At 37.4% G+C, this 25,002-nt stretch overlaps 1 protein-coding gene across 1 annotated transcript in view; it reads left to right on the top strand.

Annotated features, from left to right (window-relative positions):
• Positions 1 to 25,002, top strand: part of taok3 (TAO kinase 3) — a 69,102-nt gene that overhangs the window by 33,247 nt on the left and 10,853 nt on the right. The window contains exons 3-14 of the mRNA XM_015378866.1: positions 798 to 1,037; positions 4,018 to 4,089; positions 4,902 to 5,003; positions 5,235 to 5,280; positions 6,222 to 6,318; positions 7,747 to 7,860; positions 8,400 to 8,491; positions 8,677 to 8,770; positions 13,342 to 13,423; positions 19,633 to 19,800; positions 20,686 to 20,883; positions 22,146 to 22,283. Of these exons, the coding sequence (XP_015234352.1) occupies positions 903 to 1,037; positions 4,018 to 4,089; positions 4,902 to 5,003; positions 5,235 to 5,280; positions 6,222 to 6,318; positions 7,747 to 7,860; positions 8,400 to 8,491; positions 8,677 to 8,770; positions 13,342 to 13,423; positions 19,633 to 19,800; positions 20,686 to 20,883; positions 22,146 to 22,283 (1,338 nt within the window). The 5' untranslated portion in view covers positions 798 to 902. The remainder of the gene's footprint in view (positions 1 to 797; positions 1,038 to 4,017; positions 4,090 to 4,901; positions 5,004 to 5,234; positions 5,281 to 6,221; positions 6,319 to 7,746; positions 7,861 to 8,399; positions 8,492 to 8,676; positions 8,771 to 13,341; positions 13,424 to 19,632; positions 19,801 to 20,685; positions 20,884 to 22,145; positions 22,284 to 25,002) is intronic.

Below are 25,002 nucleotides of genomic sequence, written 5' to 3'. Positions count from 1 at the left end.
AAGCATTTTGCTCATTACATTTCTTAAAAGAGAATTAAGCTAAGCAGGCCAGAGGTTTACAAATCTGGTGATCATAAATGTTTGATTCGTCATATTTTAAAAAAGCTGATTGCCAATGAGGCGGACTGCACCAAACTTTGCCTTTAAGGCTGATATTTTTGGAGTAAGTGTGATGCCTTAGATCCCTTTAAGACCAGAGGATTAGGATGATGCTGATGCTTAGTGTCTCGGCCTGTGTGCCTTGTCAGCCTCCTCTGTGTGGGGCCAGCCTTTGGAGCCAGATTTGCTTGATGCATCTGGCTGATGTGCAGAGAGATTTCATGGTAGACAGAAAAAGAACGAGGGAGACTGGAATCAGGGAGATGGCGTGCGACTGTGCACATGTGTGTGTTGTATGTGCAGTGGAGCTAACTGGAGCAGTTTGTCCAGGATGCATGCACGCTTGAAGGCCCGGCTGCAACCTTGTGATACGCAACACTCTGTCCGTATAACACATACATGCACTACTGTTACACACTGTGCATGTGGGGAAGTGATGAATCTGTGACTCAACTTCAGCTGTCAAGCTTATGCATGTGTACAGCACGACAAAACTTCATCATCATAAATCTCTTGTTTTTTTTTATCACCAACCAAACGCCTAGAGACCCTAATGAAAACACATTGACATATGCAAACATGCTTTAAAAAATGGAAACATAAGCTCAGTTATGTTAGTTTAATGTTAAGTATTTATTTTTTTATTGTTTTTTTTAATTGTAAAGATGATTAAATGAAAGTTCAACATCTCTTCCCAGGTCTAGCTGGCCAATGCCGGACCCATCGTGGACATCTGGTGGCGGTAGCAGCAGCGACAGCGTGTACGCAACTGTGGTCCCCGGCGCCTAGCCCATGTCCAGCCCATGATGCCGTCATCCACACGGAAAGGAGCGCCGAAGGATCCCGAGTTGGAAGACCTCTTCTTCAAAGATGACCCAGAGGATGTCTTCTGTGACCTACATGAAATCGGACATGGCAGCTTTGGAGCTGTCTACTTTGTGAGTGCCACCTCATCAGTTGATCAGTGAAAACATGGACTTCAAAATGCTTTGTCTCTTTCTGAATACCGATCACATTCTTGTGGTTCAGTCTAGTGCTTTATTTTAAAGTTTGACCCTTTAATACAGTTTTGTTTAGAGAAAAGGTGTTTTACTCGAAGCAATGATGGCATTAGTTTGAAATGACAGGCTGCTGATCTAACGTCTTTTAACAGTCTAAAGGTGTTGAACCATTTACTGATGATGATCTTTAATTCACAAATATACATAGGCTTTACTATCCAGTTGTTTTGCATTACCTTTATTTATTCATGATGTGTGGATGGCGGAGGCTTAATTAATCCATTATCACAATTAAGGTGTTAAAATCTTCCCTTTTTGGCACATTCTTTGCAGCCTGTATTTTTAATCTTCACTTATTGCTCATCAAGCCTTCGATTTTAAAGCTGCATGGAGGAAGGGTGAAAGAATGTCATATTTCTCAGCTCTTTCTTCCTCTTTTTTTATTTTTACTCATACTGCTCTTCTTTCTGCACCCCACCATGTCATAAGCTCAGAACTAAGGACCTAGAATAATTCAAGATAGACAGTGATCACTTAAAAGATTATTGAAACAAACACGGAGCTGTCTTAGCAGCGGCTGCGGCACTGGAAACTCTTGTTTAATCAGTTCAGTTCATCTCCATTTTTTTTTTTTTTTGTCAAAAAGAGCCCAACAGATTTTACTTTCACAAGTGGAGCATTATGGCTTTCTCCATAGTGTTCCGCTTGATTTATGCATACAGATTATGTGGACACTGCAATGGGAAAGTAGAACAGGAAAGGGGGAAAAGGAGAAAAGATGAAAGATAGAGGAGATAAAAGGGAGACAATGATGAAACCTCTTCAGTCTGCTTCATCACCTGCAAAGAGATGTAAAAAGAACAGCACAACCAACACATATAGTGTAATAGATACAATAAAGTAGCACATCTATACTATGGCTGAAGTATAAGTAGAATTACTTAATCTGACATGTAATGCTGTGGTACCTGAACATAAGAATATGGACTTTCTGTATGGAGTACCTGGAACCAAGTACCTGTAGTTGTTTGTGAGAGTGCACTTGTGCATGTAAAGTTTATCCAAAGGAAAAATGCTCAATAGTGGTTTTGAAGAGCCAAAGAACTCTTGAGGCAAAACAAGTGAGGATATCAGGAACACTCTAAAAAGTCGCTCTCCCCACTCAGCCAAGACAGGAACAGACAGGCTCAGTGGATGAGAGGCAGATCAGTATCAGGAAATCAGAAACGCTATGGAACGCTAAAAACCCTGTCTCACTACTGGACCCCAAGAACGAAAACATGAACTATGGCATCAGCAATGATCTAAACCTCAGTGATCTTGCTCCTATAGCTGGGACTGATCCTTATATAATGAAGCAGAAGCAGGTGGATTAGATGAATGGTAATTGGGGAAAATAGGCAGAGTTAGGCAGGTGAATGACATGAGCAATTAGGCCAGCTCTCAGAGCAATAATCACGACACACCACCTAGATGGAAAGCTGATGCAGTTATTTTATATGTTATCAGAAACAAGGATTTACCCCAATATTGAGGAAGACAATGAACCATTGCTTGCCTTTTCTCCAATGCTCTTTGAATCACAAGGATAGACTAAGGTTTTTTTGTTAGTGAGGTGAAGTTCAGATGATGATACTGACTTAGTTGTCCCTTGGGTCACATGCTTCCTAGGTTAACACCATAGAGTTAATATGGTCATGTTGATCTCGACCGACAGCTCAGACAGCAGCTACAGAGAAATATCTGCAGGTTTCCCCTATTCACAATTCCAAATCCTTTTTTTTCTGTTTTGTAAATAGAAAATAATGTAAAATCTCAGCTGGAACATTCTGTATAATGCTCTGATCTACAGTTACTGATTGATGTTATGTTTTTGATTTGACATTTTAAAGGATTTCTGTAGGGACTTAAAATGTTTAAGGTTAAGTTGAAGTAATTAGGCTTCAAAATTCTTAAATATTATCATGTTTCCATATACTAATTAATTAAATTATAAATAAACTTAAAGAACCCAGATTTGAGTACAGAATTTAGTTCTTTTGTTTGATTTGGAATTTCTATATAGATTTACTAAAGTGGGGTCCTGGCCTTTCTCCCCTTTGCCATTTCCCTCTGTCGATTATGCTTTATTTTTTTTCAGCTGTTTCGTGCTCAGAAAAGAACTGCTTATCTCAGGACACTTAATTCTGGTTTAAACTCATGATTTAAAATGTTTCCCATATCTTTTTAATGTTTTCATTACTGAAAGGTGTGAAATGTATAATATATCAATAGAAAGTAGCTCATTATTTTTGGTTTAATCAGTGGTCTTTTTGTCTTTTATATTTCATAAAAAACAACTTTACTGAACATGGTTTGGAATCAAAACTAATGGAAACAATAAATAAATAAATTCTTGAGAATATGATATTCAGTCTATTTAAATCATGAAATTTAGCAAATCAAATACTTTATGATTAGGATAAATAAATGTTACCCTTTTTTTTTTTTATAAACCATAAGTTAATCAGGTTGAAAGCACATTAAAGCATTATTCTAACATTTCTTGGTTGTCTCCTTCGTTACCATTTTGTTCCCTAAAACTCCGTAAGACAAAGTGACCCAAACAAAGTCAAAGTACGCTGTAGTCGCACTGAGTTTGTAAGATTTAAAAAAAAAACTATGCATCTAAGGTACTGATTTTGCAGCAATTCTTCCCGAGCAAGTGTGTGACGACAGTGGAAAGGAACAACTCCCTTTTATAAGGAAGTAAAATCCAGCTAAGCTAGGCTGTGGGTGGCATTCTACTGTGGCTGACTGAGAGTTTGAGAGAGAGCAGATTCACAAAACGCACTTTACTCTGGTCGTAGGACAGAGCTGTCTGCACTTTTCAGCCTTCTCTCAAATCTATAACCTACTTTTTTTTTTTTCCCTGCAGGCCCGTAATTCCTACTCCAATGAGGTGGTTGCCATCAAAAAGATGTCCTATAATGGGAAGCAGACCACAGAAGTAAGACAATTGAGACAAAGTCACCACTGTAACAAATTTAATTCTAAATTGTTGTCATTTTTCCTAAAAGTAGATTTTTTTTCTTGAATTGAGGAGGTAGGTGAGACACTTTGCCAATGGATCAAGACAATTTACACTTAAAATAAGACAAAGCTATTGCATTGTCTTATTTCAAGTGTATATTACCTAATTATCTTATTTTAAGAGTTAAAAAAACAAATTCCATTAGTAAAGCATCTCCTTTATCTTCTCAAATTAAGGGTAAAAACACCTAATTTAAGAAATGTTTAATTCTAGATTGTTTTTGCAGTGCTGCATTAAACTTGTAAATGCACCACTGCAGTTAAGTGGTTTTACTTCTAATTTGCTGTATCTGCATTGCTCTAGCATGAGATTTTTTCTGTTCTAAAATACTCCATACTACAGTTATTTCTCTAAAAGACTCAAACTTTCGCTTCCCATCCAAGAAGTTTTTACAATTCAAAGTGTCAGGAATAGCATTGAGTTTGAGGTTTTATACAGTAGCCCATTAAGCCTTGTTTTGGTTTTGAAAACATGCAAACCATGGGACTGCCATTATCGCGGCCCTAGCCGTTTGGTTTCCTTTGTTTTTAAAATTGTGTGACTGATGGTTTTTGTTTCAGGGCTGTTAGTTACAGACCTTTTCATGCCCAATGAAATAGTCTTTCATTTCCCCATGTTTATGTCATGAAAACTTTCTCTCTGCAAAAGGATGTGCAGAAAAAACATAATACTTGAGTGAGTAAACACGCCTGGAGAACTGATTCTAACTCTTCCAATCATGTTTGCAGAAGTGGCAGGACATCATCAAGGAAGTTAAGTTTTTGGGACAGCTGCGACACCCAAACACAATCGAGTACAAAGGCTGCTACTTGAAAGACAACACTGCCTGGGTAAGGGGGTTCTTTTCAAGCATTTTCTTTGCTTTTGTTCTACACTGCTTCCATCTTTTCTTTAATTTCTCAAATTTACTTTTAATTATGTTTTTTTTTTTTTTTGTGTAACAGAAATCACTTTATCCAAATTTGCATATTCTGTTGATAATACAGGCTGTGCTCTGGTTGTAATCTGTCTGCAACAGGAAATATCATCGCTAGTTTAACCAAACTTTATTTGTCTTTCAGCTGGTGATGGAGTATTGCCTGGGCTCCGCATCAGATTTATTAGAGGGTGAGCATATGAAGATACACAACTTTTCATGCATTGTAGGACATTGTTCTTCTGATTTAAGTAGATTAGCTTATTGTTTTTTTTTTAGATTGTATCTCCACCTCTTAGTGAGCAACATAGATATCACAGAAGTAAAATGAAAGCTGGTGATATAGAGTCTCCATATATTTTGCCCAGCTCTTTCTGTTTGCACAATTAAAGGGAAAAGGTATCAAAGTCCCTCAAATCTTGTATCAAATTAAAATATTCCCTTCAAAGGCTATATGGTGAAAGTTTTCATATTTCAAAATGTAGTTTAAAAAAAAATGAATACGTCATGCCTTCATACAAGTAACAGCTTAGCCTTGGTTTAAGAACAAAAGTTCCATGTCTATCACAGAAAGTGAAACTAAAAGTCATAAATTGGTCAGGTATCCCCATGCAGTGAATGTTTGGTTTAGTGTGCTGCTTTGCTCTTTTCTCACACACCCTGTGAGATAGAATCTGTCATAGACTTCATAGAGTCCTGTGCTAGAATCAAACCATTGTTTCATGAACCTAACTTTGTTTTTCTTTCTCATAATCATTGGACGGAACTGGTATTTGCTATAAGATCTTTTTTTTTATAAGCCTTTGATTAAAAAGAAACGTCCCTTACATTTTTAACTAAAGATTTAAGTATGTGATAATTTTGTATTTCGTTCACCCTCTCAGCAAACTTTAGATGAAAACTATGTGCTATTTTAGGCTCCAAAGTGTACTTCTATGACACTGGCTCAACCTGTTTGTATGGACTTTACCCTTCATCAAAGTTCTCAGTGCAGAATATATTATGATCTTTGACATTTCAACATAACTTTGGTGTTTTACTAATGGCTCACCAAGAGCAAACTTTCTCTGTGGCATATCATCTTGTTTATTTTAGTGCACTAATTTCTTTTTTGTTTTTTTCCCCCTTTAAGTTCATAAGAAACCACTCCAAGAAATGGAAATTGCTGCCATTACCCACGGTGCCTTGCTAGGACTGGCTTACCTACATTCCCATAATATGATTCACAGGTTAGTCACTTCCCTTGCTTACTTTATATACTTTCCATTTGGAATTGGCAGTGAATAAATCCCATAAAAAAGATTAGTAAAGACACTCCTTTCAAGGATGAAGTTTGTTATCAAGTTATAAAACAATCCTGTATACAGTCATTCTCAAAAAGACGTGTTGGGGGAATTTTAGCTGTTTAGAATCTTATCTTTTATGTTTGAAAGATATGATGGTGATGATGTCACTTGGCTTCTTTTAATTGCTGTGATATTTAGATGATCTCAGCCTAGAATGAATATAGTGTCTGAAAACAAGCTTCCCCCTTCCAAGTGTGTCAGAAACGGGATGCAATAAGGATGTTCAACGTTTGCCAACGCAGCAAAATATAATCTAGAGCTGAATCACTTTATAACATTAAAAAACATTATTTTTCTAACAAATATTTCATGTATGTGAAAATATGATCCATTCTTGCAAAACATTTTCACATTTGATCAATATGTCAAATTACAGTTCAAATTTCCCCACTATAACAGTATTTGTATAATACATGTTACACACGTTTAAAAGATATTGTTTAAAAACATTTCAACCTCAGAAACGGCAACAGTTGTTACCGTTATACTTCTTCTAATCTGCTTGCATTAGTCATAGGATTCAAATGCTTCTCGTTTTTTGTTTCTCTGTATAAAACCAGTTATTACAGGTAATGTCTAATGGTACTGTGCTTGACTAACTGACAACACAACAATATAATGACAAATAACATTTTCTTATGTATGGATAGAATATTAAGATGTTTTTGTTAAGAAAATAAAATGTATAGCAATACACTTTTGAATTCTACACAAACCTGAAAGGTAAACTCTTAAACACATTGTTTTCACAATATATAGCTTTATATTTCCTTTGCCTGCATGGCAGCTCCACTTCACTAGCTCTGCTTACATATTTTCAGACACAAAACCAATATACATAATTTTACTTCTTGAGCTTTTCCATGATTATCTGTGGACGAGCCTAAGATAAAGATACTTTTGTCCTTGATTAAATTTGTATATGTTCATTCTGAACAACAGGTGTCTACCCAGTGGTTTCAGTTAAAAGAAACGTGCTGCGCTTTATTTTAGGATGGCAGTGCATGTGACTGCATTTATTTTTGTCTGTGAAAACTTGCAAAAATATGCAACACTTGTAGTATATAATAAATACATTAGGATGTTTTGAAGCAAATCAACATTTTTATTATCAGATGAATCCACTGCATTCTTGGATACATTCATTCTTTATGCACATTTTGTCCTTAAAAATTCCAAAATATTTGTCCACCTTTCTAAAAAGTCCTGGAGCTGTTTTTTTTTTTCTTTTGTTTCTTTCTGTCCTCTTGGCTGACTAACCAATGTAATATCACCTTTGACCTCTTATCTCATGCCCATATTGCCACCCAGAGATGTGAAAGCTGGTAACATCCTGCTGACTGAGCTGGGTCAGGTCAAACTGGCTGACTTTGGCTCTGCCTCCATTGCCTCACCTGCCAACTCCTTTGTTGGAACACCTTACTGGTCAGTAAACACAACACAAGAAACACACCTTTTTTCTATGTTTTGAGAAGACAAAGTTACTTTGACTTACATCCCCTTTCCTGTAAAATCAGTTAAAAGTCTAACACAAATAATTATTTTGAAAAATGAAACAAAATATGTATTTAAACATTGACATATCTGCCAATATTATTGCAGCTTATGAAAAAAGATTTAAAACCTATTTTTAGTTTTTATCATGTCATTATTTGATTTTAATTTATTTATCAGAGAACAGGTTTCATATATTCATGTATTTAAACGTTTTGGCAGTTTTGATTGTGAACAACGCAGCTAGAAAAGTTGTCCTCTGCAGAAAATCAGTGATACTGTCATTCAAAGGAACCCATTTCAGAAACTGAGCTGCTATCACAGCATACCAGAGTCTTAAAAAGCTTTGAGAAGCTTAGCAGATTATACATTTTTTATTTTTTTTTCCCAAGGATTTTTTCCCCCTTTACTCAATAGAATGTCTGCATGCATCCGTTGGGGTGTGTGCATCTGCTTATCTCTGTCCTCAGGATGGCCCCAGAAGTGATCTTAGCCATGGATGAGGGTCAGTATGAAGGTAAAGTGGACATCTGGTCGCTGGGGATCACCTGTATTGAACTTGGTAAGCTGATACCTAACAAGTGGTTAAAGAAAGCATTGATTCTTATTTATTATTTAATGAAAAAAACAAGTAGCCAACATCTACTTTGGTGTCTCAGTCTTGGAGAACCCGACTGGTTCTTTTAGAAACTTTGGCTGGAGAATGAAACCATGTGTTTTTCACTCTCCCATCTGTTCCTGTTTCAGCGGAGCGTAAACCTCCCTTGTTCAACATGAACGCCATGAGTGCCTTATATCACATCGCACAGAACGACTCTCCCACGCTGCAGTCAAATGAGTGGTGAGTTGAAAGACGACCATAACGCTTCTTTTCACTTTTCCCTAAATTAATAGTTGTGGATTTTAAGCCAATAATGTTCCTGCAGTCGTTTAATGCTCTTTCCTTTTTCAGATGATGTTCACAGTGATCTCTGACAAACCTCTGAGGCTTTCACACAGCAGCTGAGCTTAGTTAGGCCCCTTTTAGATGCAAGTGGGTTTTATTTAGGGCTATCAAACTGAGGGGGTTAAATAAAAATGAACTACATGATTCTGTAGTTTAAGTTGACTTCTTTTTCCTTTTTGGGTTTAAACCAGATGTTCATCATGGTTTTAATGAGATTTGTTTGAGCTTTGAACCTTGGAGCACCTTTGTGAATGTTAATAGATTATCTTCCGCCTATCCTTCCAGCAATCAGATGTTTTAGCTCTCTATTAGAGATTTAATTCAGGCCAACTGTTTTTAACATCCTCATGTGATCTGTTTGCAACACCATCTCCTCTCACACAGTGAAAAATGTCTCTTTTCTTTTGTCTGTGTCCTGCGGTGTTACCAGATGCTATCATGCACTTTGACGTATTTATTCCCGGTTCATCTCATAAATTAAGAAACTGTGACTGTTTGGGTAAAAAGATTTAGATATTCATTTGGTTTACAAATTCATACAAGAAGTGAAATACAGGTGAATATGAGTGGCTAAATGGTAACTGACATTAACATTATAAGTAAATGTGTCCTACAGTACTCTGCAAAAGTATTTATGCACCTTAAACTCTTTAACCATCAACCATTCTATAAAAGCCTCAGAGGCTTGTTAGAGAATGTTTGTAAACAACCAATATTATGATGATGATTGAATTTAAATTGGAGATTTTGAGAGAAAGGCCTTCTAGTGTCACATGTGGACCTGAGACAAGCTCATAAAGCTCTTATACTCTAGTTTTCTAAGTGATCACTAGAACATTTCATAAATTCAGCTGCAGTCAGATGTAATATATTTTATATCATAGTATTTATATAAATGACAATAAAGTTTGTCTGTCTAATGTACATGTATTTCCAGATTCGCTCATTAAAGGTTTGAGGTTAAGTGCCCAGAGCACATCAGCATATAGCAGAGTAGTGTATAAGTGCAATTATATACGGTGTATTCTATGTTGTATGGCGCTAAGGTAATGATTTCAATCCTGGAAAGCACTTTGTTCTACATGAATTATCATGCCGTCCACGAGCGACAGTCATTTCTTTCTAGGAGTTTTCACACAATCTGTTGATAGTGGTGTTATTTATCAGCTAAAGAATTTTTAGATGTTTACATTTGCAAACTCTCGCCATCAGGAGCTGCTGCTCGCTCCCCATGTTTTTCATGCGGCTTTTTCTACATAGTTAAAATTGTTCCTCGTAAACGGTGCAGAAACTCTGAGAGCATAGAGGCATGGAAGCCAAAAATTATGTAATTTGGCTGTGTGGACCTTGCAGACGCATCAAGCATAAAACAAGCTTTAGCCAGAGTTGATCACTTATCAGTGAAGCAGCCAAGAGGTTAAATGATAAATGTAGCTCCGCTACTGAAGTTTGCAAATCTGTTGTAATATCACTATTAGTTATCTACTTTACTCTCTACATCTGGGTTAAACTGTTTTCAGGGTTGTGAACTGCAGTCCTCCTAGCGTTGTGCCCTGCAACCTTTTACATACGTATGTGATCGACACAGGAATCAGATGACTAAATTGCGTCCTTATCATCTAGTTTCTTTCTAGTCAGCTTCTCCGCTCTCCTCTTGAGCTGCCTTATCTCCCCGCTCTGGCGTGCTGTCTGCCCAGGCAGTTCTTTCTACTGTGGTTTCTCAGCACCAGAGGTCGGCACCACTGGCACCCTCCTCCCGGCTATGGTGCTTACGTTCCCGATGTTCTTACACTGACCCTTACTGCTTCTGTCTGAGCAAAGAATGCTGTCTTCCCTTCCCTCTGCTGTCGGATCATTGTTCCCGTTTTAGACACCAAAACAAACATGGACCAATTGTAATGGAGAAATGCGTGTCCACTCAGAAAATCATCTCTGTATAACATGTATCATCTCAACGCAACTGATCTTTAAATCAGTGGTCTTTATAACAACTTCCAGTCGTGGCCGGTCACATGAAACTCAGCAGATTACTGAGCACTGTCGATTGAAGTCTAGTGTGAATCTGGCAGTGTAACAATTATAAAGACATACCTCTATATACTCACAGCTCTTTTTACAACAGTAGGGGGTTTTGCAAATTATTAAATCAAGATCAAAGCATCTGATTTTTATTTGAAAAAAATGCTGAAAACCATTTGCATTATTTCCCCTCTTCTGACAATTCACTGTTTTTATAGATCTATCAGATAAACGGATTGAAGGTTGTGTTGCTAACACAACCGAGGGTTTTAAAGAGGTCATAGAACGATTACATAGGGTATTTGGTGCTTAAGGTCCTGGTTGGGCTGAAAATGACATATTTGCTGTTCTATCAGCCATAATAAAAGCCTGGTTAAAAGCCCGGGAATGAAACGACAGGTTCTTCCTTTTATGGTATGCTCATGAATATTTAGCTGAGCTGTGCGCTGATTGGTTGGTTTACAACAAGCGAAGCTGCTGAGAACAGACGCACCATAGCAACAAGCACTCACTTACTGAAACATCTAATTATTGATTTGGAAGGGTGACCAGATGTCCTCTTTTTCCCGGACATGTCCTATTTTTCATACCTTAAAAAAATGTCCGGAAGGAATTTCAAAATCGTCCTGGATTTTGGTCGACTACAGTGGAGCATGTAGGACTCGAACCGAGCCGTGAGCTCCAGGGCTGGTCCGGGATATCCGGCGGACGGGGGGAGGGAGCCAGTGGGGGACGGAGCGACCGAACCAGGCCCGTTGACGCTCTCACCGGGTCTGGTTTGGTCGTTCCGGGCCCGAACCAGCCCCAAAGCTGATGGCTCGGTTTGAAAGCCCGGTCCGGTCTAGTCAGCGGCCAAGCAGCCCCCCCCCTTTTTTTAGAAACCCAAATCTGGTCACTATAGATATGCTAGCATTGCTATCAACAGCTTAGTGACAAAGTAATACAGCTTGTGGTTGTGATGGCCTTACAGTCAGAACATCCCCTCATTTCAGTTAAAGAAGTTTAGCAAATCCTGCTTTTAACTGTCCAAGATTTTGAAAGTTGTCTTCGGTAAAATGCTCAGAGCAAATGACAGCTGAGCATCAAACTTTGCAGGGATCTTCTGATGCACAAAAATAATCCATGCCTGTTGAGTCTTCAGATCCTTGGGAAGACTGGAAATTTTCCCCTTTCTCCGTGCAGCCAGGAACACTGCATTTACACCCGTGGTTCTGGCTTATTTTCAGTGGAGAAACTGCCTGCTTTGTAGTTCTTGCAGAAGTAAACCGGCTAAACAGCTAAACTGGTGTCTTACGGCTTCGCCACCTCTATTCATGTTCTTGGTCCAGGGAATCAGTGGCCTGGTCTGTATGTCGATTTCTGGGTGTGACAAAAGAACAGGCCACAACCAAATAAGGCAACATCCCCGAGATGATGTCAACTCAGTGCTTCGTTTGGATTCGCCCGTTTTCTGGTGGAAGTTTAGAATTGTGAGATTTGCAGAGAAAGGAGGTGTTGATGGGGTTTGAACTTCTCTGTACGTCTGTTTCATCCACTGAACTATCGTTATTCATCTATGACAATGGAAACTCAGTTTTGCATTCTATGACCCCTTTAAAGGGGTTTGAATATTTTGCATGGCTGTGTAAAAAAAGTTTCATATAAATCTTATCACTCTTAAATGTCAGTGCATGTTTTCTGTAAACTCTGTATTCAGCAAAACCACGCTATTTTTATTTTAATCAAAACCTAACCAAATAGTCCTTTATTTTTATTCCTCAGATCTGTGTACAATGAACAGATCATAAAAACTTGAGCCAAAATAAGTTTTTTTTTATTTTTGCTAGTTTAACACCTGTTGTAAAATTAGCTCTGGTTTCCTGCACCGTGCTGAAGCGACTGATTGTTTGGAGCTGCACAGGATTTGTGGTATTTTTGGAGGATCTCCAGCTGCCTGAGGCATTAGCAACATCCAGCCAGATAGAACTAGTAGAGACATTGGCTCAATAGTGTTCTGTACCTAAACACAAGGCCTCACTGTGTGCACACATTGACACACCACATGTGTACTCGTGGACCTTGGTCAGCCTCAGATAGGAATAGCTTTACAAGTTTAGAGGTGGTTGGAAAGTGTGGCGATTGTTCTGACCTTTATGTAACCCTGGATTTGCATATTAATTTCATTAAAATACCATCAGCCATGCAGGGCTACTTTATCTCAACACCCCATTAACATGATGTTTTATTCTGCAAAGCGCTTTAAAGCATATTTTTAGATCAGAGTTCCACATCTCCAATGGCCTGTGTCTTCATTGCTCTACATATTTACATAAGCTACACATGGCTAATGTATTTCTTCTCATTTAAGAGAATGATTTGTACTTTTTTTTTGCTTAATATCTTCCACCATGAGTATTGAATTTTTGGAGCTTTATTGACCTATATTTAAATCCCCCCCCCCTTCCCAGGTCAGACGCCTTCCGGAACTTTGTCGACTTCTGCCTACTGAAAATTCCTCAGGACAGACCCTCGTCAGGGGAGCTGCTACGAGTGAGTGGGCTTCCTCTGTTACCCTACCAGCTTTGACCTCACTTCCTGTCTTAGTCAGTCCCTGAGCCCCGACTATGAGTCACTCCCATCCACCCACGGCTCCCCAATACTCAGCACACACACATGCTGTCTTTTTCAAGAGCAGGAATAGGGCATCCTGCTGAGATTTGCTTATTATTTCTGTCTTTTTCCTTTTTTGTCAGCTTTGCTTCCTCTTCCATGCCTTCCAGTCATGGTCTTTCTCAGCAGGTTTATGTGTTTTCTGTCTACACATTCCCTGCAACACATAGTTAAAGGACAAAATAACATACCGAGTAAAAAAAGCCTCAGAATTAATCTCTTCATTGATTTGATTTCCTTGTCCATTTTCTGCTTGACCTCTAGATCACTGCATCACGATTCCTTTTTTTAAAGATTGAAATTGAGATATAGAGGCAAAAAAATAGGATAATTTTCTTTTTTTGGCTTAAGTATTAGGGCTAAATGATTTTAATTAAAAATCATAACAACTATTTTCAACCAATATTGCAGTTTTAATCTGACTTACCTTTGCATTAACAATAAGCATGTAGGTGTTTTTTCTCCAGTTATTTTTTTGTTTTTTTGTTTTTTCAGTAACTTTTAAAAGCTGTCAAAGTTGCAGCTCTTTCTTCCCTTCTTTTCGCTCCAAACACCCTTTAAGCGCATTACAGTCACCTAAAGGGCATGATTGAGTATGTGTGTGTGTGATTCAGTATGTGTGTTTCTATAAACCATTAAATTGGGCAAATTGTAATTATGAATATATATATATTTTTTTTGGAAACACTGCAATTTCGAAAAAAAAAAAAAATTCAATGAAAAGTTTTTACGGTTCGATGAGGTAGTTTTTTGTTGTTTTATAGAAATTCTGATATTTGGCTAAACTACATTGGAAACACTGTTTTCGCATCACATGTGTCATGTGATCTGCAACTAGACCTTTACTACTGTATAAGAAACATAGAAGAAGACTAGAGGTAATGGAGGATGATGGCGCCCACTAGAGGTGTGGCTGAAATATAAATATATATCTCATGTGTTTACTTCCACTGCTGCCATGTTGTTTTCAGTTAACCCATAAACAAACTTTTCCATGTGGAATTTTAATTGTATTTGTTAATTAATGGAAGCACTGTAGTTATGAAACTCTGCATTTTTTTAATTTAGCAGAATATCAACATAGTTTTTTATATATAGTGTAAAATAATTAAGTGATTTGAAAAAAGTTTTTGTTGCATTGAGATTTTATTTTAAATGCAATTAATATCCTTAAATATTATATTGATGTTGATATACTAACTTTAGGAAGTTCTATAAAACATGGATCTTTTATTAATTATTTCAACTCAGAATTTTAAATGTTCCAAGTTAAACTTTTTTGCTAATATGTTCTAAACTCTTCAACACATCTAAAAAAAACTTTTTTACAGCTTTAGGTATGCACCTTTTTTTTTTTTTTTTTTTTTTTAAGAGCATACGTTTAGGTAAATCAAAAATGCTTACGTTTTCCCATGGTTGTACAGTTCATCTTGTTTGTGTGACCAACCCATAATCCTATTGGGCTGCTAAGCGTTTTATGTTCTTGATGATCAAACTCAATCCTCCAGAGCCCTAACGAGACTTACGACACCTCCTTCGCTTCAGGTGCTGAGGGAAAGGTGTGAGGTTATGTAGCAGTCACATCAAGAGCTGTGAACTGTTGTCTGAAAGGAATTAAGATTAACATTGTCAAATTTGAACTAGGTCTACCTTTCAAATTTCGATTCAGTAAATGGGTATTTATTTTGTCATACATCAGTGTGCTACCTCCTTTCACGATTCTCACACATAGATCTACCGCTCCAAGCTCTTTGAAAGGGAAACCTCTTCAGAACTCTCTTCATGATTTGGTTTACATGACTTCAGACTTAAAAATGAAGGCATTCCCTCCATGTGTTCCTTATTTTTGGTTAAAAAAAAATCATGCATATTTCAGAAACTATCACCCTACAACATTCTCTATGATTAATCTGCTTTTTTTTGTCATCTTTTCTGAACAAACTTCTGATGTAAAAGAATTTAAAATGTTGACATGTGAATTGGAAAATCTTATATATTAGGAAATAGAAGCAATTATTTTTTGTCATTATCCATTTGAATACACTAAGATGTGTTTTTTTTTTTTTATAAAAATTTCAAAAATAATTTTTTTTTCATTCCCCTAACCTGAACCAGGTATAAAGGTATATAAAGGTCCAAATGTACAAATATACCCTGTGTAAGTTTACCTCCATCAGATTTTGTTACCATTTACAGATCTTAAGCTCCATATTTCATACATTTTAAATGCTTCTAGGTTTTGGAATGCCATTTTCGTTGTTTACTGTTGCCCTGGTGCCCATTCTAAAACCCCCTCAGTTAATAAAAAACAAATCTGTAGCCATCTGACCCAAACTGCTGCTTTCAAAGGAAAGGAAATTGGTCAGACTAATTAGAGACAATAGAAGAACGATTGAGGTTCAAGCTCATCGTTAACAATAATGTGTTTTTCAGCACCTTACGTGTGTTAGAGGAGCCTGGAAGATGGCTCCTACTTCAATTTGACCCCCGACCATTTGGACAAGCCAAATGCTCTTCAGAGAAAAGACTTATGGTCAGACTAGGTAATTATTCTTAGGCTTGACAACAAAAGAAAATGGTTGATGATATTTAAAATATATTTCTTTAAGAAATCAAGAAGAGAGTTTTTAAAACTTAGAAAATGTATTTGGCTGTCAAGTTTGATGGGATAACTTGGAACATTTTCACTGCCTGCAATACTGTGACTATCTCCAACTGCCCCTAAACTTTCCTGCTGAATGATCTAAACTTTTATACATTTGGAAAATGTTCCCAAACCCACATCAGAACTGGGTTTTAAATAAATAAGGCTGACTAATCAACCTCTGGAATGTCCTCAGCATAACCCTCAATAGATGCAACCTCTTGATTGATTTAATGATTTATTCCTTAATCTCTAAAGTTGCCTATCTGAAGAAAATGTCCAAAGAAATACAATAAAATTCCTATAACATAGATATATACATTGGTGTAAATTTCCTAATATAAAACTTTTAGACATTTTTGTACAGATAATACATGAATAAATGCTCACGCTCTGATACCATTAACATGAGATTATTATTACTATATCTCACATTTTCCAAAAACTGAAATTAGCTTCTTCATGCAAAATGCATATCCAAAAGTAAAGAGTCTGAATGCTTTTAACCTCATAAATGAATGATACCTAACATGGTGAATCTTTAAGGATGGCTCTTTACAGTGAGTCATTTTATATCTGGATAAGGAGCTGTTTTCACTTTTCTCAGACTTTTAACTGTTTAGTGGGAAAGGGTGAGAGAAACCTTCCACATTCTGATCTACAATAGGTCCATCAAAAAACGGGACAATCACTCATTGCTATTTTCAGAGTGTGATGTCACTCCCTTGTGTGTTAGCTAACCCATTACAGCAGCATCTGTTACAAGTAGAAGGTAGTGCAAAGAGCAAGAGAAAGAACTACAAATAGAACAGAATTGTGCTTTTTAGTAGTGTATATGTTCTCCTCCTCCAGCTTTAGGTTGCGTCCAATTCATCCATGAAAGCTTTTAATATTTTATGAATGAGAGTGACTCAGAAAGTGTGAAGCTGTGAATGTGTGTGGTGTGGTGGGAGGATGTTCTGGAGATAGAAATCATTTACGCTCTTTTTTTTTTAACCTTTTTAGGGTGTCTACAGTAAAGTAAAAAAAAAAAAAAAAAAAAACTCAAACTCTGTTACACATACATCTCCTCTGATCAGGTAAACTTAGTGACCATTTATACAGAATAGCCCAACAAAGATGTGACCTTAAGTTTGTGTGATAACTGCACAAAAAGATGTGTTAAAATATCACATATCATTTATGAGATTCTGAGAATTTAGTTTTATCTACAATTTCATAAAGATATACATCGTTCAGGTGTTCAGGTGGCGCAGTGGCTGGCGCGCACGGCCCATGTATGGAGGCCTTAGTCCTTAAAGCGGGCGATCTTTGGTGCTCTCCTGCATGTCTCTCCCTGTCTCTCATCCCCCCTTCCTGTCAACCTACTGTCGAAAAAACAAGCCACTAGTGCCGTAAAAACGCAAAAAGATATACATCATTAATGAGGAAAATATAAAGTCATTTAGAAGCAAAATTCAACTGTATGTAACTGATTCCATGTCTGAACTATCTACCTTTTTAGAGACTAATTTATTTCAGCAAAGACATAAAGCAAAAGCTTTAAAGTATTGATCTGCTTAAAGCTCTACTGCATTCCTTGATATTAATATCAGTTTCAACTCAGTCTTTTTCTTATCACCGCTGCCTACCTTTTCAAGGCTGGCATTAAAAAAATTTAATAGTCTAAAGAGCTGTTCTTAATGAAATGTAGTTTTGTTTACACTTGTGTATACAAAATGTAAAATAAAATCTAAGTCTTCAGTCTAAGTTGCCATCAACTTGTCTCCAATGGAATGTAGTACTTTTTATTTTCACTGGGATAAAAATCCTTGAAAATCAATGTTCAGGATAATCTTATGATTCCATTTAATGAGGTAGTGGAGAATAAGGGATTCGGAGACTCCCAGGAAAAGTTACCTACAGGCGCCCTCTAGTGATGGGAACGCTTGTGGTGCTCATTGAAGAGAGGATATGTTAAATGTGCTTAAAATACTATATACTAGATGCATTAGGACAATGATTATTGTAAAACTAAAAGTTGTGTTTTTGTTAAATACGTTTTCATCAAGTTTATGATACTGTAAGCTGATCTAATATTCAGGCTTCTCATTTAATAAAATACATTTTTTTGTAGTAAGCCACTTCAGATTTATATATTATTCAGTTGATCAGTTATACACAAATGATTGTCTTTCAGATGAATATTTCTGATAATGGCCTTAAAGCTGATAAAAAAAAATCAAAAAAAAATCTTAAGATGTTATGGCATGCATCTTTCTTTAGGAATTCTGTCCCACTGAGAAGTGTGTTCCACGCACTCAGCATATGTACTTGATACCTGGTCAGGGGCCCTGCACATGAAGTGCATCAGTGCACCATGGCATAGAGGTGATCAGCCAGTAGCTGCCGTGGCTTTAAATGTGGCTTTTAGCTCATACTATATGTTCATCATTGGCTCTGGTGTTGCTCAACTTTATTTGTATGGTTTAGGTGATGTGAGTTTTCTGGCCAATCGACCCCAGTGATGCTGTGGGAACCAAAGCAGCTACTTATGCTTCTACAAAGTGTGAGCACATTTTTCCAGTTGTGAAAATAAAAGGCAGTTCAGTGAAGTGGGACATCAGGTTTACAAATGGTTGTGCTTCTTTGGACTTGAGAAGGCAAGATGGTTCAGACAACAGATGACATGGCTCCTAAAATCTATGACTATGGAAACTTTACATTGACTCTCAAGCAACTTTGATTCTGTGAATCTGCACTAATCTGGGAGCTTAGTTCCCAAGGGAATGGGTCATATTGTTTTCATTCTAAAAAATGTGAAACTTTTAAACAGCAGTTGGATGTTTAGGCTCTGACTCTAAGTTGTTCACGTCTTGGGAATTTCTTACAACCTTAAAAATTAGTTTTGCTCCTGTTTTCCATTTCTATCACAGTTTTTTTCCTTCCACCAAACTTTCCAATGATAAGCTTGGAAACATAATGGCCATTTTCTTTAGCAGTAATCTGTCATAGCTTGCCCTGCTCTGTTTCTATAACTGTTGGCTTAATATTTATTTCAGTGATCAATATTATGACTGTGAAGCCAAAACAACTTTTTTTTTTTTTGGCCTTGTGTTCAATTCTTTAAGCTTTAAGTTCTGTTCATCAAAATGAATAGCCCTTTATCTGATTAAGCTTTATAAGTCAGTCAGTAAAATGTAACCCTTTCAGTCATATTCTGATGCTCCTGTTGGTAAAGTATTTTAGCTTTTCAATGTTCAAAAACTACTTTGCTCTTATTTTTCTTTCAGGCTCAGGTTGAATACAACATCTGGTGTTTAACAGCATGTGCTCGATTCTAACAGATTAGTCTGACCAATGAGCTGTTAAATGATTTAATCTTTAAAAAAATAGATATGAAGACTCATATTTATGGTGGTATTCCCCAATCCTTATGGTCCTCTGCTCCTGTTTGTCTCCCCAGCATGACTTTGTGCGACGGGATCGCTCGCCGCGCATTCTCATTGACCTCATCCAGAGGACCAAGGATGCTGTGCGGGAGCTGGACAACTTGCAGTACCGTAAGATGAAGAAGATTCTCTATCAGGAGAAGCACAATGGGCCCATGGGGGAAAGCCAAGAAGAGGAGGAGGTGAGTAGAACGTGTAGCGTGACTGGAAACACAATCGGTGAAATAAATAAAATGCTTTTAGGTATAAAAGTGCTTTAGTTTGTCTGCATTTAGTCTGAGTGATCAAATCCCTATCAAATTGATTTAGTTTTTAATCCCTTATGATAGCTTTGAGTTAGTTATGTATTAGTAGTTCCAACATACAAGTTCACAGTTTTTACTTTTCAAAGTTTCCTTTAAATTAATATTATTGCACAGTTTAAAAAGCTTTTAAAAAAGTTTTACTTTTTAGTTTATTTTTGAGTTAAGAATTTAAGTAATTTCAAATGTTTTTGTCAAATTTACAATATTTCTCTCTCAGTGGTGGAGTTTGTAGCAATGATTTGGCATCAATAAAGACCACTGGGTCTTTAGGTTTAATAAACAGAGGTATTGCACTAATCTACAGCCAAAGGTGTCCTTCCATCTGTGGTCTCTAGACTGATAATGAATTCAGACGTCGCTCAGGTGACCCAATCTAAGGCATAGTGAACATGGATGGTCAGCTCGTCATGGCAGCAGTGTTAACTAACACCATGTAATGTAGGCCACAGCAGCCACCCGACCTCACAGCAACAAGACACCTTTAGAAATCAGACTGGTATTATGTAAAAGACATAACACATTTTTTTATTTAACGAGTATTTGGACATGATGAATAGATGTTTCCTTTGCCTTTTAGTTGCAAACTTAATAGGCTTCAAACCTGAATTTTATTTATCAGATCAGACACAAAATTATTTTTATTGCATCTATTTAACATAGAAGTGATTACAGGACAAAAATGGTCAACATGTAAGATTATTGGTGACGTCCTGAGTGATCTCTGTGCCAGCAAGTGTTTATGAGCATCTTTGTTCCCAACAGGACGGCGAGGCAGCCAGCTGTAAGATGAACAGCCTGGGCAGCAATCACTCCATCCCCAGCACCTCAGTCAGCACAGGTAGCCAGAGCAGCAGTGTGAACAGCATGCAGGAGGTGCTGGATGATGGCTGCTCAGACATGACCATGATGCAGCCCCAGGACTACAGCAGCACGTTGGAGTCCTCTACACACACCAAAAAGGTAAAAGTCGAGACTGAAGATGGGCGCCTTCTTCAAACTACTCAGTGGATGACCTTTTTGAAGTCCCACAACCTTTTTTTTTTTTTTTTTTCTTTTGAGGTTTGCTCCTTTACCTCAACCAATATCTGAACTTTTATTACAATAGTGGCCATATTAGTTATAGTTTTAGTACGTTCTTTAAGTTAAATAAAAATAAAAAGGTTATTAATAAGTTTAAGCCGTACAACTAGTTCCTTTCTGAGATAGCTTCACACTTTTGATAAAGAGACTCAGCCAACATCCTCCAGTTTCTCTCACATCTTTTTTCACGCTCAATCCCCTCCCCCCGAAACCATGGAAACCATCAACACAGTAACTGTTTACGGATTTCTTCAAGTTCATCTCGGCTGTGGTTCACACTCTGAGAACAAAGCCTGTGTGCTCTAGAAAGCTGCACATGCACTGCTTTTACCCCTTCGACTGTCTTCTTACATGCGCAGAGTTTACACAGGTCAACACAGTGAACATCAACATCATTGAAAAAGCAGCAGGCAGAGGGCTGTTACATCTGTCACTCTCCTCCTTCAGTTGCTCTTTGTGGTTTGACAGTACATGAATAAGGTTGTCACTTAATGAGCAGACAGCTGGTTTGTTCTTCTAAGTTCGAGGCTGAGCTTGAAAGTGACACACATTGTTTTTTTCCAGACATTTATGAAGTTCCTCACATGAATCGGGTCTATGATCCCAGGTCCCTAGGAAATGTTCAAAGGGTAAAGGGAGGGGGTACTATTTCATTATGTTTCATAAGGCTTCACTTGACATAGTTTACGCTAAGATTCCTTTTAAAATTCAGAGGTTGTTTGATTTATATCAGAGAGGATTTCATCGATTTACAGCAAAACGTATTTAAGGTTGAAATTTATATAATGATATAATTTATCGCTTTAAGCTCCAGTTCTTCATTAAGGTGGTTTGCACCCATAGTCCTCAGATTTTTTTCTAATTCGTTATTTTTCTTTCCGTGACTTTTTTTTTTTTTTTTTTTACAAAACTGCCCTCTTTAAAATAGTAGCTTACAATTTAAGAGCATATTCATTATGAGGCTGATAACAGAGTGCAAATAAAACAAACCACTCATTAAAAGTGACCCGTGTTTTCAGGGAAGATTCTCCTTATATTTAGAAGTTCAATGCAAAAACATCTTCTTCTAATCCCTTTCCAGGATGCAGTCAATTCTGATGAGAGCAATTTGTCTTATCTTTTTTTTTTTTTTTTTTATGCAGGACCATCAATATAACTGGGATGATGGGATCCACAGAGACCATCGGCCGGAGCCAAGGCATGCCTCCTCCGACAAAAGCAGCCAGGCCTCCAACTACAAAAACAAAGCCGGCTTTGCTACCATCAAGTCTGCTTCACTGGTAAGAGGAAATCAAAATCTTTGCCTTTTTTAAATGCGATTCAAGGAAAGTTTTCTGTTTCCCTCAGGGATTCAGAATGAATCACTTTCAGAGGGTTCACCTTAAAAGCTGGGTTACTTTGAAAACCCAAACATAAATGTGACTTTTTCTACCAGAAGACAAAATTTCAGCGTGTTCATAGCGCAGCTGCATAGCAAGGCACAGAGGGGCATTCTTTTGTTTGTCTCTGTTAAGACCTGTCTGTGGATGTGCAGGGGGAACAGCTGCGTTTGGGAGTTAGTACTCCACACATGCTTGAACAATCTCATGTTTAAGCAGCAGATCAGGCCAGAATCCTGTTCTCAGACTTCAGTTTCTCCTTGTCTATGTTCCCTCTATCTGGATGCTATTCTTCCACACATGGAGCTTCCTTATCTGCTCCTTTTATGTCCTCTTGCCCAACATTCAAACTATCACCTTCCTCACTACTTTTTTCCATTCCTCGCCCTCCTTCAGAGGATTATCTGATATGACTCCATATTCTGTTATAAAGGAGTGTGGTCTTTCTCTGTCTTTCATTCTCTCTTTCTCTCCTTCACCCTCCCTGTCTGTTGTCATGGAAACCAGCTCTAGTAACTAGATAGTAATAGTTGAGTGTGCTGTGTTTGTGCTCTCCCCCAGCCCTGACCCACTGGTTTAAATTCTGCTGTCCGGTTTTAATTACTACATCTGATGGCACAGAAAGAAATCTAAGGCAAGCCTGTGTGTTGGCTAATGTGTGTGTCCTCATATTGTCCTTGACCACAGTCCACAAACCAGAAGCAGACCAGGGCCAAGCACTGATTGCATCGTTTGCTAAACACCATTCTTAAACCTTATCCTTGCAAATGATCTTTAATCTTTTATACTTTGCAGTGACAGAAACATATTCAGGAGCAGTAGGGCAACAATGAGAGTTTGGAAAGTGAGAAAAAAGTAATGAAATACAAATCTATAATAAATAGAGATACAGCACTTATGGTTTTAAGAAAACGTGTGATGTCTTAGTTATCAAAAAAAAAAAAAGACTATTAATGTAATAATTGTGTATGGGAGATAAAAACAAATATTTGCTTTTCTAAAAGAAACAGAAAATATCTAACTCTTCTAATGCAGCTCTGAACATTGTGTCAGCTTTGGTTTTTTTGCACCTTAAGTGTCTCACCCTGTAATTGAAGCAGCCTGTGTTAAACGTGGCTACATCCCGTAAAGCTCAGTACCGTTGTAGTGCTTCAGCCCGGCGGCGCTGAAAGAAATGACATCATCCTTTTCTTGCCGAGCGCAGACGGCACTGGGATTGGCCTTAACTCACCGAGACTAGAGAAAGGTAGACGCAGAGAAGGAGCGAGACAAATAAGCCATCCATATGGTGGGAAACAGATGGAAAGAAAAAAAAAACAGTGGAGTAACAAAATAAGAAAATGTGGTAAAAAAAATAAATAAAATAATTAAGGGGGGGTGGGGAGGGGGCTGCGAGACAGGTGAGACATAAAGCAGCAAAGGATGGAGGGAGAAAGAAAGGAATCCTTTTTAAGTTTGACAATAAATATAGAATTTAAGAATATGGTCAGAAATATGAAAGAAGGCAAGAGACATTCAATCTGAGAAAAGAGATAAATTTAGAGTAAGAAGTAGTAAGATGCAAGTGAAAGGGAAAAGGATAATTGCTCTGCACCTTTAGGTGCAGGTTATAACCTGACAGCGTGTTTGCTGCTGGCTGATTACGATCAAATGTGAGACCTATCAAAACATGCTTTTGTCCGTTAGTACTAATGCTAACGTTTAAAAGCTTTTAACTTGGAGCAATAGACTGAATAGGCCTCTTCTATTGAGTATTTTTTTAGTATGCTGTGACTTTATAAAACTTTTTTTTTTCTCTTCTTCATTTGATCTTGTTCCAATCACAGAATTATCTGGATTTCAACTGGTTTCTATGTGACAGACCAGAACAAAGCAGTGCAGAAATGGGACATGGCTCTATAAAGGTTTTCACCAATACAAACCTGAAAAGTGTTCCATGCATTTATATTCAGCCCTATTTAATCTGATTACTCTGTTTAAGATGTTGTGCAACTAATCGTCTTCAGATGTTCAGCTGTGCTGTAAAGTTCTAAGAGGTTTATTAGAAATGAATCGACACCAAGGAGACCAAAGATTCCACCAAACAGGTCAAGGTTAAGAGCCTACCAAGCCTAAACTTACAGGTCTAGAGAGGAATGCATTTATCAGATAAGCAGCCATGGAATTATTAGTCATGAGATCCCAAACTATAAGGTTTTCTTTCAGGATAGCTGCCCATGAATTAGCATGAGAATGCAGTAGACTTGCATCTAATACACAGGACAGTTACCCTAAACATACAGCTAACAGGGATACAAGAGTTTACATCCACACATAGCAATCTAAGAGGGACCAAGTCAAAGTCCAGACATAAATCCAATTGAAAATTTGACAGATTGAATGAATTTGTCTTTAGAGAAACCCCGCCCCCCTAATCTGACTAGGCTTTAAGTGATCTTGGAAGAAGAAAATGAAACATTTAAAATCTCTAAGTACACCAATCTGGTAGAGAGATGACCCAAAGCCCTTGCAGCTGTAGTCAACGTTAGAAATGCTTCTGTGCATTATTGGCAGATGGGGGATGAATCCAATTTAATCCCAACTTTTTGAGATTTCTGCTATAAAAGATGTTGCACACAAA

Source organism: Cyprinodon variegatus, unplaced genomic scaffold (genome assembly GCF_000732505.1).
Source record: "Cyprinodon variegatus isolate N-32 unplaced genomic scaffold, C_variegatus-1.0 Scaffold180, whole genome shotgun sequence".
Classification (NCBI taxonomy): Eukaryota; Metazoa; Chordata; class Actinopteri; order Cyprinodontiformes; family Cyprinodontidae; genus Cyprinodon; species Cyprinodon variegatus.
This window is presented reverse-complemented; position numbering and strand designations above follow the sequence as displayed.